At 51.1% G+C, this 17871-nt stretch overlaps 3 protein-coding genes across 3 annotated transcripts; 2 read left to right on the top strand and 1 right to left on the bottom strand.

Annotated features, from left to right (window-relative positions):
* Positions 1–395: 395 nt before the first annotated feature.
* Positions 396–4237, top strand: BDV17DRAFT_282773 (putative cation chloride cotransporter; the record flags this gene model as incomplete). The annotated part of the gene is made up of 4 exons (XM_073760255.1): positions 396–876; positions 940–1531; positions 1582–1747; positions 1796–4237. 4 exons carry the CDS (start codon positions 396–398, stop codon positions 4235–4237), a joined length of 3681 nt encoding a protein of 1226 aa, XP_073613950.1.
* Positions 4238–6296: 2059 nt separating this feature from the next.
* On the top strand, positions 6297–10382 carry tcsC (putative two-component osmosensing histidine kinase (Bos1); the record flags this gene model as incomplete). Its single annotated transcript, XM_073762447.1, has 3 exons — positions 6297–6524; positions 6634–10299; positions 10356–10382. 3 exons carry the CDS (start codon positions 6297–6299, stop codon positions 10380–10382), a joined length of 3921 nt encoding a protein of 1306 aa, XP_073613949.1.
* Positions 10383–14377: 3995 nt separating this feature from the next.
* BDV17DRAFT_131956 (MCT family MFS transporter) lies at positions 14378–16513 on the bottom strand. Its single transcript, XM_073754153.1, has 2 exons — positions 15009–16513; positions 14378–14931 (listed from the first exon to the last, which is right to left on the bottom strand). The coding sequence occupies exons 1-2, from the start codon at positions 16385–16387 to the stop codon at positions 14766–14768; spliced, it is 1545 nt and encodes a 514-aa protein (XP_073613948.1). The 5' UTR covers positions 16388–16513; the 3' UTR covers positions 14378–14765.
* Positions 16514–17871: the final 1358 nt, after the last annotated feature.

The raw sequence follows: 17871 nt of genomic DNA, 5'->3' as shown, positions 1-17871 counted from the left end.
GATAGCTATGTTGAGAGGGGGGAGCGGTATCTAAGTTTACAGCTGAGGATGGTCACGACTCGCTTGGGCGAGCTTCAAATGCGCCCGTGACTAGGCGATCTGTTTACACCGTTTGCACTGCGTATCTCTTGGCAAAATGAAGTCATCGTCAATCGCTCCCCGAATAAACAACAACCAACTGCGGGCCTGTTCCCTTGACAGCTGTCACCGCCGTTGACAGTCAACAGCCTCCAGTCAAACCTTGCGTTGCCGATATATTGCGGGCTAGATTCATTGCGCTTGTCAAACTGACCGAGGCTTCTTACCATCCATGTCGTGACCCAACAATTACACCCTCGATTTGACCGCTTGAAGCAGTGGGCCATTCTTATGACAAGGGAACAGTCTGATATTCAATGACGAGCTCACGAGGGAACGGTGCCTCAGGGACTGTGTCTTCGAGGAGGCCTAACTTTTCCACTCGCACCGCACAGGAAGATGAGTCGAGACTTGACCCTGTTTCCCCAGAGGAAACTGCTAGGTTACTGAATTGGCGGCCCATACAATACGGTTCCATAAACCCTGACACCTCCGCAACCTCAAATCGGCGCCACTCTTCATCTCCAAACATTCTGGGATACTTCTCGAGTTGGTGGAATAAAGGGAATAATGATGATGCTGGACTACCAGGCGGTCCTCATGCTGCAGGGCCGCTCAAGGACGCGAGCGTGGATAATAAAGGAGGAATTGGCGAGAGACACCGCACGGCGAACAGCTCCGATAAGTTCACTACTTTCTCTGGAGTTTTCGTGCCAACAAGTCTGAATGTCCTGAGTATTCTCATGTTCCTTCGATTTGGATTCATTCTGGGGCAAGCTGGTCTGCTCGGAATGCTAGGTAGCTCAACTATTTTCCCCTCACGACTACTTTGGTATTTAGACCGCTAATTATAGCATCAAGGACTGCTTGCGATATCGTACACGATCAACCTAGTAACCACAATGTCTCTATCAGCCATCGCGACCAATGGCACAGTAAAGGGAGGAGGGGCTTACTATCTAATCTCCCGCTCACTAGGTCCCGAATTTGGTGGTTCTATTGGCATAGTGTTTTACCTCGGCTCTGTGCTAAACACGGGTATGAACGCTGTGGGCTTGGTCGACTGCTTCAGTCAAGATTTTGGGACTGAAACCGGCACTTGGTACAACTTTCTTGAGGAAGGATTCTGGTGGCAGTATCTGTGGGGAACCATAATACTGGTCCTTTGCACTGGAATCTGTTTGGCAGGCAGTTCCATCTTTGCGCGAGCAAGTAATGGATTGCTAGTCATTCTCCTAGTGGCCACCGTCAGTATACCGGTGTCTGCCCTTGTCATGGACCCGTTCAGCGCTCCGAAGCTTGGAGTTCATTTTACCGGCATCAGCCTCAAGACATTCATGGAGAACCTTAAGCCTAGACTCACAAAGGGAGCTGCCGGCAGTCAGATCAACGGGCGAGAGAACTTCCAGTATCTCTTTGGGATTCTATTTCCTGCGACAGGAGGAATTTTCGCGTAAGTACTCAGCTCTCTCAATCAGACGAATATCAGGCTTACATGCGCAGTGGTGCGAGCATGTCAGGCGACTTAAAAAACCCGAGCAGATCGATACCGAAGGGTACTCTTTACGGACTGGCTCTGACTTTTGTTCTCTATGCACTCGTGGCCTTCGCAATGGCCGCTTCCTTGACAAGAGAATCGCTTTACAATAATGCCAATATTGTCCAAATAGTAAGCTCCTGCAGGCCTTCAGCTGATACGATTTTGACAGTATTCTAGGCAAACGTATCGGGTGTTGTCATTTTGCTGGGTGAATTCGCAACCAGCTTCTTCTCTGCTTTAATGGGGGTGATCGGATCCGCCAAACTTCTTCAGGCCATTGCTAAGGACAGTTTGCTTCCTGGACTGGGTTTGTTCAGCAAAGGCACGAAGAAGAATGACGAGCCGGTCCTCGCAATTATTGTGACTTTTATCGCCGCTCAACTCACAATGCTCTTCGATATCAACCAGATCGCATCGTTCGTCACAATGGCCTACCTCATGACATTTTTGGTGACCAATCTGGCCTGTTTCTTGCTGAAGATTGGTTCTGCTCCCAATTTTCGTCCGTCTTTCCACTATTTCAACTGGCAAACCGCCGCGACCGGTACGGTTGTCTGCGGGGCTAGTATGTTTTTCGTGGATGGGGTCTACGCCACCGGTTGCTTTGGGGTTTTGATAACCCTATTTCTCCTGATTCACTACACTTCCCCTCCAAAACCCTGGGGTGATGTTAGTCAAAGCTTGATCTACCACCAAGTGCGTAAATATCTGCTTCGCCTCAAGCAGGAGCATGTCAAGTTCTGGCGACCCCAGATTCTTCTATTCGTGAACAATCTGGACGACGAAAACAGATTGGTCTCCTTTTGCAATTCACTGAAAAAAGGCGCTCTATTTGTCCTCGGCCATGTTCTTGTTACGGACGATTTCTCGTCAGCTGTCCCGGAAGCGCGTCGCCAGCAAACCATCTGGACAAAACTCGTTGAGAATTCTAAGGTCAAGGCCTTTGTGAATATCGCAGTATCTCCTGCTGTTGAATGGGGAGTCCGGAACATTGTCTTGAACTCCGGTCTAGGAGGTATGCGCCCAAACATAGTCATCATTGACCAGTTTCGCGAGGGTAGATCTCTTGCCGAGTCAATCTACCGTTCAAAAGGTCACTCACGTCAACTGTCGCCGGATACTCGCAGATCTGATTCGACAAGCATGTCGGCAGGCTGCCAAACCTACGTTACTGTATTAGAGGACCTTTTGTTCCAACTGCGTATAAATGTCGCGGTCGCGAAGGGCTTTGAGGACCTCGAGCTGCCTGGGGAGCATGGAACAAATTCAAAGAGATATATCGACCTCTGGCCCATCCAGATGTCTGCTGAACTGAACGCGAATAGTGAAAGGAAACGGAACCTTCTGACTACAAACTTTGACACGTACACCCTCATCCTTCAGCTGGGGTGTATTCTCAATACGGTGCCTTCTTGGAAAAAGGCATACAAATTGAGAGTAGCCGTTTTTGTCGAATATGAACTCGACGTCGAAGATGAAAGGAAAAGAGTTGAGACTTTACTTGAAAAATTACGTATTGAGGCTGAAATCCTGGTCTTCTGGCTTGCATGTGGTGACTTGAAAACTTATCGCATCATAGTCAATGGAGACCCATCCCCAGGATCCCACGATGTCCTGGACGCAGTACATACGATTTTGAAGGATGAACCATGGTGGCAAGACCTTCATCGAGGTCGAAGAAAATCTGACGACTCTTCGACATTTAGTTTGTCCACTCGGTTTGGAGGGTCATCTCGTTATGATGCTTCCGGCCACGAGCACCGGCAAGCAGCACGTATTCCATTGGCAGGTGGGGTGAGGAAATTGATGGAATCTTCAAGGCGACGTCGGTCAGTTTCCAGCTTTAAAGGACTGGGCGCTGTCAACCTGGGGATGCAGACCCACCGCCTCCTGGATGCTTTTGTGGAAGACGACAGCACCCCGAGCGACAGCAGCGATAGTAGCGACAGCAGCGATGACAGTGACTCATCAGAGGACATTAGCGATGAAGGAGGACCAAGTATACACAGGACAACGAGTGCACAGAGCCAGAACACACCTTCGGTGCCGAACACCAGTCAGCAACCGGTTGACGACGACTCCGGCGGGCCCGGAATCCCATCCATCGTTGAGCCCAGCGATACAGGATCTCCCCAACCTCCAAAGACTCCTTTACGACCGCCTATAAGCCGTTCAGTGTCGAGTAACAGATTCAGCTCTTCACCCATACCTGAAGCTCAAGTCAACACCGACGAAGGCGCTGGACCAAGCATCATGTTCGCCTCCAATATGTCGCCACCGCGATCATCTAAATCTGCCGAATCTATCCACAAACGCCGTTCACCCTCGGAGTTGTCAGATACGGCCAGTGCCTCGGGCTACCCGCAACAAGCCGCAGTGCCGTTGTCATTCAATGATCTCCCGAGTCGTGCGCAGCATTTGATATTGAACGAGTTGATGGCCAAACACAGCGAGGATACAGCTGTGATTTTTACCACTTTGCCGTCGCCGCTTGAGGGCACAGCGGAGAGCGAAGCCGCAAGCCAGTCGTATCTAAGTGACCTGAATGTCTTGTGGCAGGGGTTGCCTCCCTGTCTGCTGGTGCACAGCAACAGCATGACCGTGACGCTCAATCTTTGACGACTTATGAGGAAGTAAATACGGAGGGGATAGTAAATAGAAGCCTAATAAACATAAGCAGTCTTTGGCCTTGTTGGAAGGGCTCTGCGTGTTACTGTATAAATGAGAATTAGCAAACCAACAAATTATCAATCACGTCCTTGTCCACTAAGATACCCTTAGCAAGGTCCCTCAATTCGTGTAACAATCTCACTGCATCAGAACAAGATAAGCGACAGTCTAAACTGCCTCATTCGATTGCTGGCATTTGAGAAAACTTGGCAGCAGCTGAGCACCTGCAAGCCGACAGCTGAGCTCCAGCCATCCCGTGACCTTGTGCCCTGTGTCCTGTCACCTTGCCCTACGAAGGCTGGAGTCTTCTTCCATATTGACCGTTGAACAACAACGTACTTTGCACGCAGCCAGTCACAGGGAAGCAGAGTGCTTGCTCGCCCCATCTCACATGCCCCGCCCTCAGCATCTCGCAGCTTTTCAGGGAGCGTGACTCGTGATAGGCAAACAGCAGAGCATCAGGTATCCCAGGATCGCCACAAGCTGGGGAGGTGATCAGCAGGGGCCAATAGGCAGGCTCTGTGGATGAAACATGGGATCAATTTTGCACACGCACGGCGGTCAAGCGGATTTGTTTAATAACATCCGGCTGTCTCTTTGGCTGGCTTGGACTGTCACCAGGGCCGGCGTCTGTTAGCGCTCCCTGCTTCCCAGGTTTGCCTCCACGGGGCTCGGCATATGTGCACGCACTTGCCGACATTTGCCAGTAGATGGAACAACCGTTGGTGATGGCTTGATGATGGCTTGATGATGGCTTTTAAAGGTGGAAATATGCGTAAAAGCGAGAAAGCTCAGCTGCGAATAATAGAAAGTAGGAGCAATATTGAATACTCTGCATGCAAGTATACTGCACTGGCTAGCTAGTTACATAGGGAGTAATGACTGGTCACGTTGACTCGTGCATGGGTGTCGGGATCGAGTCGTCTCCCACCATATTTTGAGAGTATTTGGCATTATTCACCATCGGGCTGGATTATCACCAACTTACCAAAGAAACTAGCGAATCAACTGATTTGGAAACTTGAACACTCGAACTGCTCCCCTTTTCACACTCTGGGTCAGGACCGAACCAAGCGGGCAGGAGGTGAATGAAGCTCGCAAGATCACAATCTTTCTTTCCGACCCCTCCCACTCACAGTCGTCCGCTCGTCGCTCGCCGTCCTCTCCACTTGCTCCGCGCTGGTCGTCGCTGATTCGACTTCGATTTGCTGGTTCTCTGCTTCCTGAGTCCTCCGTATCCATATTCCATCCTCTCCAACTCCTCTGCTGCTCTCAAACGGCCTCTCTCGCGAACCGTCCGGCCATTCTGAAACATTCAGAGTCTTCACTCCTTGAGAGCCTCCCCGACTCCGAGTCCACCTCCTTTCTTTGCAGCCTCGCCCGGCGCCTGTTCGATATCGTCTCCTCATGTCGTTCTAGGCGATCACGCTCCGTCTGTCGTGTCAGTAACGCGGATTCCCGCCAGGTACGCACTCTACGCACTTCTGTCTTCTTGCTGGCTCTTTTCTTGGTCCTGGTGTCTTCCGTTTCACTACCATCTCCCTTGCCGCCGCTTTAACCCTTCTCGTCTTCCCTTCCCCCCAAATTCCATCTAAGGCCAATAGTCCAACTTCCTCTCCTCACGCTCCTCCATCTCCAATCATTCGCCGCCTCCCCCCCCCCCAGCTTTTTCTTCCTTTTGCTTTTTAATCGTATGCAGATTCGCCTCTACCTGCCCTCCCTCTTCTTCATCAGATTTGTTTCTCCGACTCTCGAGACCGTCTTCTTCGTTTCGTCTTTGTTTGTTACCTCATACTTTTGCCGGTCTTATTAGACTTTGTCCCCCCCTGTTCTAGCTTCCGAGCGGCCCCCCTCCCCCAAAATCTTGGTTTCAAGTCGTGCCCATCGCTCATCACACGGACCATTCCTCTCCTGCTTTGCCACCACTATTTTCGAGAAGAGCCGACCGTTTCGCTGCGATATCGTGTCTTGACATGTCCGATTTTTAACCGAGTCTTACCAGGGCAAAATGGCTTGCGCGGACGAGACGCTCACGGCCGCTGCTGCCATCCTCCAGAACCTCGCCAAAGCTCCTTCGACCGGCTCTCCTTCCTTCGACTTCAACTTCTCTCCACATCACACAAATGGCGTCGACTTGCTGCCTAAGTTGCCCGGGGAGCCGAGCTTAGCGAAGGTCGCGTTCGAAAATGAATTAGAGGCCTTGGTCCGTCGGATTAATCGCATGGAAGTGCAATCTGTCAGTCACCCTTGTTGTTTCCTTCTCAGTGCTCCCTTGAAGCAGAATTCGCCTCTCTGCGTTCTTTTGCAAAATCTTTACATGACATTTCTGACTGCTTTTACTTCAGCTGCAGAATCAAAACCACACACAATTCGTTCAACCAACACAACCAACAGAACACGTTCATAAACGACGAAAGCCTTCCAAAGACGCGGAACCCGAGGTGCTTGAGGAAAGTGATGTCGGGGCAAGCGATGACGATGAAGAGGGTGGTTCAGCAACGTTGGTGCGGGAGGAAGATATCAGCTATCTGCGGAATTACGTCCAGAAGCAAGCAGAGGAAATAAGTTTTCAGAAGAACATCATCACACAGGTCCGTGAGGAACTACAGCAGCAAGAAGTACAAACGCGGCGAGCACTCACAAAGGTTGAAAACGAAGATGTTGTTCTCCTCGAGCGAGAACTGCGCAAGCATCAGCAGGCGAACGAAGCTTTCCAGAAAGCTCTACGGGAAATCGGAGGCATCATCACTCAGGTCGCTAATGGAGATTTGTCGATGAAGGTTCAGATCCACCCCTTGGAGATGGACCCTGAAATCGCCACTTTCAAACGGACAATCAACACTATGATGGACCAACTGCAAGTTTTCGGTAGCGAGGTGTCTCGGGTCGCTCGTGAAGTCGGTACGGAAGGTATACTTGGTGGACAGGCTCAAATCACTGGGGTGCATGGTATCTGGAAAGAACTGACGGAGAACGTCAACATCATGGCTAAGAACCTGACGGATCAAGTGCGTGAAATCGCTGTTGTCACGACTGCTGTCGCGCATGGTGATCTCAGCCAGAAAATTGAAAGCCGGGCTCAAGGTGAAATTCTCGAACTTCAGCAGACGATCAATACTATGGTGGACCAACTACGGACTTTTGCAACGGAGGTCACTCGCGTGGCTCGTGATGTCGGCACGGAAGGTGTACTTGGTGGTCAAGCTCAGATCGAAGGCGTACAAGGCATGTGGAACGAACTTACAGTGAACGTGAACGCTATGGCGAATAATTTGACGACACAAGTGCGAGATATCGCGACGGTAACTAAGGCGGTCGCTAAGGGTGACCTTACTCAGAAGGTGCAGGCCAACTGCAAGGGAGAAATTGCGGAGCTCAAGAATATCATCAACTCCATGGTTGACCAACTTCGCCAGTTTGCACAGGAAGTGACGAAAATTGCCAAGGAGGTCGGCACCGACGGTGTACTCGGTGGTCAAGCTACCGTGAACGATGTAGAAGGCACATGGAAGGATTTGACGGAGAATGTGAACCGAATGGCCAACAATCTAACCACTCAGGTCCGAGAAATTGCGGATGTTACCACAGCTGTCGCAAAGGGTGATCTGAGCAAGAAGGTTACTGCCAATGTCCAGGGTGAGATACTAGATCTCAAGAGCACGATCAACGGCATGGTGGACCGGCTTAATACGTTCGCGTTTGAAGTCAGCAAAGTCGCAAGGGAGGTCGGAACGGACGGAACCCTTGGCGGCCAAGCTAAAGTCGACAATGTGGAAGGAAAATGGAAGGATCTCACCGACAATGTCAACACCATGGCCCAGAATTTGACGTCTCAGGTGCGAAGTATATCGGACGTCACACAGGCCATCGCCAAGGGTGATTTGAGCAAGAAGATCGAGGTACATGCTCAGGGAGAGATCTTGACTCTCAAGGTCACAATCAATCACATGGTTGACCGTTTGGCGAAATTCGCCACCGAGTTGAAGAAGGTCGCGCGCGATGTAGGTGTCGATGGCAAGATGGGCGGCCAAGCCAACGTCGAGGGAATTGCAGGAACGTGGAAGGAAATTACGGAGGACGTCAACACGATGGCAGAAAATCTTACCTCCCAAGTGCGAGCCTTCGGCGAAATTACAGATGCCGCAACGGACGGCGATTTCACGAAACTTATCACAGTCAACGCATCTGGTGAGATGGACGAGTTGAAGCGCAAAATCAACAAAATGGTGTCGAATCTCCGAGACAGTATTCAACGAAACACCGCTGCCAGGGAGGCCGCAGAACTTGCCAACCGTACCAAATCCGAGTTCTTGGCCAACATGAGCCACGAAATCCGAACACCCATGAACGGTATCATCGGAATGACCCAGCTTACTCTTGACACCGACGATCTGAAACCATACACCCGAGAGATGTTGAATGTGGTGCATAACTTGGCCAACAGTCTGCTGACGATTATCGACGATATCCTCGATATCTCGAAGATTGAAGCAAATCGTATGGTGATTGAAAGCATTCCCTTCACGGTCCGCGGCACTGTCTTCAATGCTCTCAAGACGTTAGCAGTGAAGGCCAATGAGAAGTTCCTGAGTCTGACATACCAAGTCGACAACACTGTTCCCGACTATGTCATTGGTGACCCCTTCCGCCTGCGGCAGATTATACTCAACTTGGTTGGAAATGCCATCAAGTTTACTGAGCACGGCGAGGTCAAGCTCACAATTTGCAAATCGGATCGGGAACAATGTGCGGCGGACGAATACGCCTTCGAGTTTTCCGTCTCAGATACTGGAATCGGTATCGAGGAGGACAAGCTTGACCTCATCTTTGATACTTTCCAACAGGCAGACGGATCAACCACACGAAGGTTTGGTGGTACCGGTCTCGGTCTCTCAATCTCGAAACGTCTAGTCAATCTGATGGGTGGTGATGTCTGGGTCACTTCCGAGTATGGTCACGGCAGTACCTTCCATTTCACCTGCGTCGTCAAACTGGCGGACCAGTCGCTGAATGTCATCGCGTCTCAACTCTTGCCCTACAAGAACCACCGTGTCCTCTTCCTCGACAAGGGAGAGAATGCCAATGAGGCGGATAATGTTCTAAAGATGCTGAGGAAGCTGGATCTGGAGCCCTTGGTCGTCCGCAATGAGGATCATGTTCCACCACCGGAAATCCAAGACCCCTCTGGTAAGGAATCTGGTCATGCCTACGATGTCATAATTGTGGATTCCGTGAACACGGCCCGAATGCTCCGAACGTATGATGACTTCAAGTACGTTCCTATCGTGCTAGTCTGCCCATTGGTGTGCGTGAGCTTGAAATCGGCTCTGGACCTCGGTATCAGCTCCTACATGACAACGCCGTGCGAGCCGATCGATTTGGGCAACGGTATGCTGCCTGCGCTTGAGGGACGCTCCACGCCGATCACCACCGACCACTCACGCTCGTTCGACATCCTTCTCGCAGAGGACAACGACGTCAATCAGAAATTGGCCGTCAAGATCCTTGAGAAGCACAACCATAATGTTTCAGTTGTCGGCAACGGTCAGGAAGCCGTGGAAGCTGTTAAGCAGCGCCGTTACGATGTCATTCTGATGGACGTGCAAATGCCGGTTATGGGTGGCTTCGAGGCCACGGGCAAGATTCGAGAATACGAACGAGACAGCGGATTGAGTCGCACACCGATCATCGCTCTCACAGCTCACGCCATGTTGGGTGACCGAGAGAAGTGTATTCAGGCTCAGATGGACGAATATCTATCCAAGCCGCTGAAGCAGAATCAAATGATGCAAACCATCCTGAAATGCGCCACCCTTGGTGGCTCTCTTCTGGAAAAGAGCAAGGAGTCTCGCATCTCCAGCAGTGGAGAGATGCACCCTGTCCACACAGGACCGGAGAGCAAGTCACAACGCCCGGGAATGGAAACCCGATCCATCACCGCAACGAGCGCTTCGAACCACACCCTAGGCAACCTGAGCGCCGAAAGAAGCGAACAGCTGTCCATGGATAGGGTAAGACCATAGATTTCCTGAAACCTGTGATGTCCACCAGCTGACCAGCTCAGCAGGCATTGCTGCGGTCGAATAGCTCGTGACGGGATTTCTTGAACATCCTTTTGCGTTTTGCTCTGCCTGATCTTCACGAATACTTCGTTCGGATCTTATATACCCATCCTGTTTTCTTCATACGCATGTAAAGAACCTTTTGTTTCTTGGGGATTGCGATCTCTCTCGGTCCAGTCGTCTCGGTCCAATCGTCTCATACCTTCGCTTCTCTCTCCAGACTCCCACCCAAGGAAATCCAACTCTACCTACCTACCTACCTTTCTCACCATCCCTACCTCATCACCTCAATCACCTCTTCGCCTCCCTTTCCGGCCACTTGTTCCATTTTTGCATATTGTTGTCGCTGTCGCTGTTATTCTTGTCGACAGCGCAACACCTGTTTCAATTCTCCTGGTCTATTCCATTCCATAGTATATTACGTTGGTGATTTCGGCAGTTGCAGTTGCTACAGTGCCACTTCTCCATCCTATTCTCAATCTGGTGTAATGGTGTTTGGCGCATTGAAACTCTAGCCTTGGCGAGGCAAGGACAAGGACCTCAATCAAATTCTCACATACTCATATCTATCATATGAATTTCTATTTCTCTTCGAGTTAAATGAATAATTATATCTTTTATTTACATTTTCTTTCCCCCCTCTTTGCTATCCTCGTGGATCATTTTTACAGGTAGCACTTGCCTAACCGTATGAACGTTGCATCTGCATCTACATATTGTCAAATCCCTCAATTGAAGTCATCCGAATTACCCCATCATCATCATCATCTATCTACTCCAAACCATTCATCTAAACTGCATCTGCCCGTTTTTCTTGCTGTCGGGTACTTCGTTTGACCGATCTCCAGTCAACCTCTGGTTTTTACTTCTTGTTGTATTGCATATAGTCGAGACGCGTCTTGGTTTGCTTGAGATGTTCCGGTGTTTATTTGAATACTTACGTACGTACGTACCGCTTTTGGTTCAAGGGAGCGAGTCTCCCGATGGATACATTATGAATTGCACCGTATTACTATAGGCTCCAGCTGCACTTTCAGCTGCCTTTTGTAGTCATACCTTGGTTAGGTGGGTAGCCCTTGACGCCGGGCGGGCTGGAGCCAGGGTGTTGCTCCTTTTTAACGATTTCGAGTGAAGTAGAACATACACATTGGGGTTGATCGACTGGTCTTCTTCTCTCTTGCTATCTAGCCACCCTGCTAAGATATCCATCCCCTAATCATACCAATATATATTACATGCCCACGATCAGCCGTCTGCAAAGTCAGCAACCCGTAGTCAACAAAGTAAGAAAAATATATAACAAGACAAGATTTCCCATTCTTCACGCTTTTCATTCGTTCCTTTTTTTTTTCTCTCTTCTGTATAGAGTTTTCACTCATTCTCCTGAACATGCATGCACAACGAGCATATGCCATTGAGACCAGATCAGATCACAATAAGTGAACGAGAGCAGTGGCCCGACGGCGAGTCCATGTCGAGCATGACCACCACCTACCAGAAGCGGAAAGCCCTAGTAGCAGTCGAATGGACACTGGAGGGGGATTTTGACGTTGAAGAGCTCGGGTGCGCCCTAGTGGTCGAGCTTAGGGTAGTCGACCTCGTTGGGTCAAGGACCTTGTTGTGTGAATCAAGGTTGTCCTGGCCGTCGGATCCATGGTCTTCGCCGCTCCCTGCTCCTCCTGCGCCTCCGGCACCACCTGCCGCACCGTCTTGTCCCTTGTGATCATCGTTCTTGGGGTCCTTGTCATCATGATCCTTGTCGTTGTGATCTCCATGTTGTTTGGGGTCGGCATAATCAGTTGAGTTCTTCGAGTCATGGTCGTCGATCTTGTGGTCAGGATCATCTTTGCTCCTGTCGTCATCCTTGGGATCCTTATTCTTGTCATCGTGTTGAGAATCCTTACGACCTGCATCACCATGGCCTGCATTGTTATCCCTAGAGTAATTATCGCCAGAACCCTGATCATCAGAATCATCGCCATCAGAGTCGTCATCAGAATCGTCATCGGCCTTGCCATCTTCGATGTCGGAATTCGTAGGCGGGAGTTGAGGCCCAGGAGCCGACCTGAGTGGATCTACGGAAGGAGACGATGCTGGTACAGTAGGAAGCGTGAAGGTGGCATCTCCCCAGGTGCTGCTCACTGACTGAATCACGGGTGCAACGTACTGTCTCCTTACTTTTCCGTTGTCAGCATCATTGCTATCATGAGAGTCGTGAGAACCAGAGCCGTTTCCTGTTCCACCATGGGAGTTCGTTCCTGGAGGACTGTTATGAGATCCTCCAATTCCTCCGTTAGATTGCCCGTGGTCGCTCCAGCCTTGCTGTCTCCATGCCTGGTTGCTTGACGATTTTCCACTTCCACATGGGCACTCGCATAAGCAAGTGCCTCCGCCTGGGCCGCCGCCGCCGCCTCCTCCACCACCTCCTCCACCACCTCCGCCGCCGCCTCCACCTGGCTGCCCTCCAGGCTGCCCTCCTCCAGGCTGACCACCAGGACCACCAGGACCGCCAGGACCGCCGGCTCCTCCCGGTCCTCCCGGTCCTCCCGGTCCTCCACCTCCAGGCTGACCACCGCCCGGTTGACCGCCACCAGGACCACCAGGACCGCCAGGACCGCCAGGACCACCAGGACCTCCTGCGCCACCCTCACCTCCTGGCCCTCCTGGACCACCACCAGGCTGACCTCCGCCAGGTTGGCCTCCGCCGGGCTGACCACCACCAGGGCCACCTGGACCGCCGGGACCACCTGCGCCGCCTTCCCCCCCTGGACTTCCTGGACCACCACCAGGTTGAGTGCCACCTGGCCACCCAGGAACGACTCCTGGCCCGTCTGGACCACCTCCAGGCTGACCTCCTCCTCCAGGCTGGCCTCCTCCTCCAGGCTGACCTCCTCCTCCAGGCTGACCTCCTCCTCCAGGCTGACCTCCTCCTCCAGGCTGACCTCCTCCTCCAGGCTGACCTCCTCCTCCACCGGGAGTTTCGGTTGGCTTAGGTGTAGTTGGTGGACTGGTGGATGGTGAAATTCCTCCTGGATGGCTTGGGGTTCCTCCACCACCACCGCCAGGCTGGCTCGGTTGGCCTCCGCCGCCTCCGGGATGACTTGGCTGACCACCACCTCCAGGTTGACTTGGTGTTCCACCACCACCGCCGCCAGAGGGAATTGGAATGATTGTTCCAGGCTGGCTTGGAGTTCCACCACCGCCGCCTCCGGGATGACTTGGCTGACCACCACCTCCAGGTTGACTTGGTGTTCCACCACCACCGCCGCCAGAGGGAATTGGAATGATTGTTCCAGGCTGGCTTGGAGTTCCACCACCGCCGCCTCCGGGATGACTTGGCTGACCACCACCTCCAGGTTGACTTGGAGTTCCACCACCACCGCCAGAGGGAGTCGGAATGATTGTTCCAGGTTGACTTGGTTGACCACCACCTCCGCCTCCAGAGGGAATGGGTATAATACCTCCAGGATGGGTCGGCTGTGCAGGAGTGGTGCTGCACACGGTAACAGCACTCGTCACCGTTTGTTGCCCACAGTTAGCGCATTTCGACACCTGAGCCTGCTGCGGAGCAGCCCCAGTCTGTGAAAGCAGCGTCCCCAGGGAAAGCAAGAGGACGAGCTTGCTAGGGAAGGGCGCCATTTTCAATGACGAGAAATGACGAGACGAAAACTTTTTTGCCGAAGTGAATGACTCAATTCGATTTGAAGCAACGTAGCAAACGCAGAAATATAAGCAGAGAGTTGGAGAGGTTCAAAACTGTAGGATGGGCGAGACGGAACTGAAGAGCGGCTTTTGTAATGCGTCTGGTATGTCATCGGAGAGGAATGATGGAAGCTGAAACCTTGACGCGAAGCATCTTACGCAAAGATGGACGTAGTTTGACGGGGAAAGCGTCACGAAGCGGTGGTTTGATCATCCAGTGCTGTAGGAAATCACACCCTGTAACTCTGAGGCCATAATGGTGACGATAAATGGCAGAGGAAAGCCGTGGATTGGCTGCGATGGAGGGTACGGAGCGAATGTCCGACAGGGCATACAGGTAAGGTGGTTCGAGAGGTCAATAGATCGGTCTGGTTGACGTGGAAGTTTTGGAACCATGTAAACATTGAGCTTATTATGTCCCAAGCGACAACAAGGGTACTGCTTCGTGGATCCGGCGATACCCGAATGCTGGTAAGCTGGAGGTGGAGGCAGAAGAAAGTTTCTGAAATGACTTATAATTACTTCAGCGGCTGGGATCCATGGGGTCAGGCAATATGAGCCTGGAATCGCCATGCATTGTAACATTTGGAGTTGGTATTTCTAGAAGGGGCCATGTGTCAATGATGGCGGTCACTATTTAGACGGGTCCAATGTATCATCATGTTTGTAACGCAGTTGTTGGTCGATGCTAGGCACAGGCCCAGAGGCCTGACCTAGTAGATCGCCCAAGGATGACGCCAGCCGACATGGATGAATTTTGCTGCTGTCACGCAGATCAGACCGGCGGCGTAACAACAAATTGTGTATGTTATGAGGCCCCAGTAGTCGCCGTTGCAGCGGGCGAGAATTTCACCTGCAATGGGCATCCCTGTTAAAGTTCTATAGCGCTTGGAATTAGCTAGTCTCCTTACAACCACACCAGGCCGCTGGGTTGGAGATATGTCAGTCAAACTTACCCAAAACTCACAATCGTGTACGAGGTGGCGTAATACCTCCCGTAGTGTTCGATCTTACAGAGTTGCGAGATACAGACTGGAGTTAGGCTGATGTTGCTACCGCTGGCAAAGCCAAAGATGACACAATAAACAATCATTACGGGTACGCTTTCGCCAGCGGGGAGCCAGAGGCACGCATTGCAGACGAGGCACAATGCAACCGTGACTATAAGGGTGTTGAATCTGCCGACATGGTCTGCGAAAAAACCAGGAATCGCTCTTCCAAGGAACGAGCCCACATTGAGAAACGCTAACATTTGATATGAAAGAGTTTCCGAGGTGCCATGCGCTAAGGCGTATTGAGAGATGTAACTGATCGGAATAAAAAGTCCCCACTCGATGAAGAAGATTCCGGCTGTGGTCAGAGTAAGCTTGGGATCTCGAAATATGCGAAAATCGGGCAGAACGTTCTCTTTTGATGCTGGCTTCTTCGGCAATCGAGATTTGACCAACAGACATGAGCCGATCACCGAGACCAGGCAGATCAAGGCGATGACTCGAGTGGCCCAACCCCATCCGATCTTGGGGAAGAGGGCTTCCAGGATCAGCGGAAATGCAATACCCCCAACAGAGCCACCCGTAGCCGCGAGACCAGTTGCTACCCCACGCCGTTCGTTGAAATAGTGACCGACTGCAGAAATTGCGGGGGTGAATATCAAGGATGTCCCCAGTCCTCCAGCAAGGCCAATCGACAGGATAAACTGCCAGTATTGCGTACAGAAGCCCATGGAGATCACCATAGCCATTACCAAAACAGAGCCAGCAAATACCAAGAAACGGGGCCCTTTGGCGTCGAATACAGGGCCTACCTGGACACCACCGAAGAATGTCAGGAATGCGAAGATACCGAAGATCCAGGATATGCTTCCAGAGCTATAGTCTCTCAGCTGATTGTTCTGAAGGTACGCTTGAAAAGTGCCGATGGTGTTGACTAAACCAAGAGAGGCAAAGAGGCCCAGAAAAGAACCTAGAACAACCAGCCAGGCTTCCAAACCGCCTTCAGGATAGGTGTTGCCGTCGGCGTCGGTTGTCACCCGACTAGCGGGTGTTCGGTGGCTGAAATCATCGGGAGCAGTGGCCTCAGAGAGTTGTCTGTCAAGTTCGTTGTCAGGCATCGGCTGCGTTTGGTGGTCATTCGGCACTGACGGCAGCTCTGCCTTTTCTGTATAACCCAGGGTGTTTTCAGTGGGGCTAGTGTTACCCGGTCCAACATGGTCCTCGATTCCATACAACTGTTGGTTTGATGCTGAGAGATGCGTTTCGTGAACGGGAATGTCTCTCGAGCCATTCCGTGCCTCTTCAGATGGAAGTTCATCGGAACGTCTGAGGTTGGGTGACATGTTAGTATGAGGCTTGGGGCGATCTGGACCACGGTTGACCTTATGCTCTCCACAGCACACGAGACTCCGCGTAAACACTCGTATAATGCGTTGTCGAAGTACGTAGGTTGCAACTCCCCTGTATCAAACTATTTGGCGAGTAACGCTGAAAGGCTCTGATTGCGAACAGAGGCCAAAAAGGTCGAGACAGGGCCATCATTTTGACGAGAACCCGGTGAGGCGGCGGGTTTCTGGAGTGAAAAAAAATTGGCAAATGGATTTTGGCAGCGCACTATTATTGGCTTGGATATCCGGGCGGGGATTCTCCTTTCGGCAAAGGCATCCAAGCAAAGCATGTTCAATTGGAGATTTTGTCGGGATTGACCGACTTGGCTGCCTTATGGCGTTTCCGGCGTCTGTTGTGGGTTGGGTTGTGTGCGGTGAGCCAGCACTAGACAGTATAGGGAAGTTCGGAGGAGATGGAAAACGAAGTTGGAGTGCTCAGATGATGATGGCAACTTGGCATTTGCGGTGGCACGCAAGCGACGAGACTGATGATGAGCAAGCAGTGGGTGAAAGGCGACAGCTAAGAAGATAAAGACGCGAGAAAAAAGAGCTGGAGTGGGTTGAGGGTTGAGAGTCGAGGTGGTGCCTGATGTTGTACAGGGTCAGGGAAGGCACGACCGGCCCCCGAGCTCGGGCCATCTCATCCCGCATCCGGCACAGCCCTAACACCAGAGAGTGCTACTCTCTATAGTAGCCAGAGACATCTTAGAAACCATCCCAAACAGTCATCTGACCAGGACTGTAATTCCTTCTGGGTAATTTTAATGAGACTAGAGAGTTAGAACCACATGTCGCCCGCAACCCACAACTCGGTCACTCAATCATTTTTAGTAAGGATTTTGACGTTTCTTAAAACTTTTATTGATATTTTTGACCTTTAAAAGCCCTATGCTTACGACCTATTATTGCTTTAAAATGTATAAGTAAGTAATTTTTGCCCCTCCAAGAATACTTTTTTACTTTTATAGGAAAATAAGCTCAACTTGAAAAGTTTAGGTACTTTCAAGATGTTGCACGTTCGCCGTTCTACGGGATTGTCTTAGTCATACGTTAGTCAGCCGAGCGGTTCTTCTAACGTAATCCACGGGCGAACCGCGCTTACGGGCGAACCGCGCCTTTTCACCACTCTTTAAAACTTTTCAGCTAATAACACTCTTAAATCTAAATATTTCCTTTAATATCTATCATATTTATAAAGCTACTTATTAATACAGCCTCTAATAGTATGTCCTATAGTCCTGCAGCCACTGCAGCGTGGAGGAGCACGCTGGGAAGGTAGATAAACCTGTTCTTGAACCCCCCCCTCAACTTGTGGTTCCAGCTGCTGAAGACGATCCTGACCTTCCTGTACAGTTAAAAGGGTATTATTACCTAGAGTAGTACGTCTCCTTGCTCTTTTCTTCACTTTCCGCTCGTTTTCAGCTCGTAGGACCCTAATT

Source organism: Aspergillus undulatus (assembly GCF_047715775.1).
Source record: "Aspergillus undulatus strain CBS 261.88 unplaced genomic scaffold BDV17scaffold_36, whole genome shotgun sequence".
NCBI classification, from domain to species: Eukaryota; Fungi; Ascomycota; class Eurotiomycetes; order Eurotiales; family Aspergillaceae; genus Aspergillus; species Aspergillus undulatus.
This window is presented reverse-complemented; position numbering and strand designations above follow the sequence as displayed.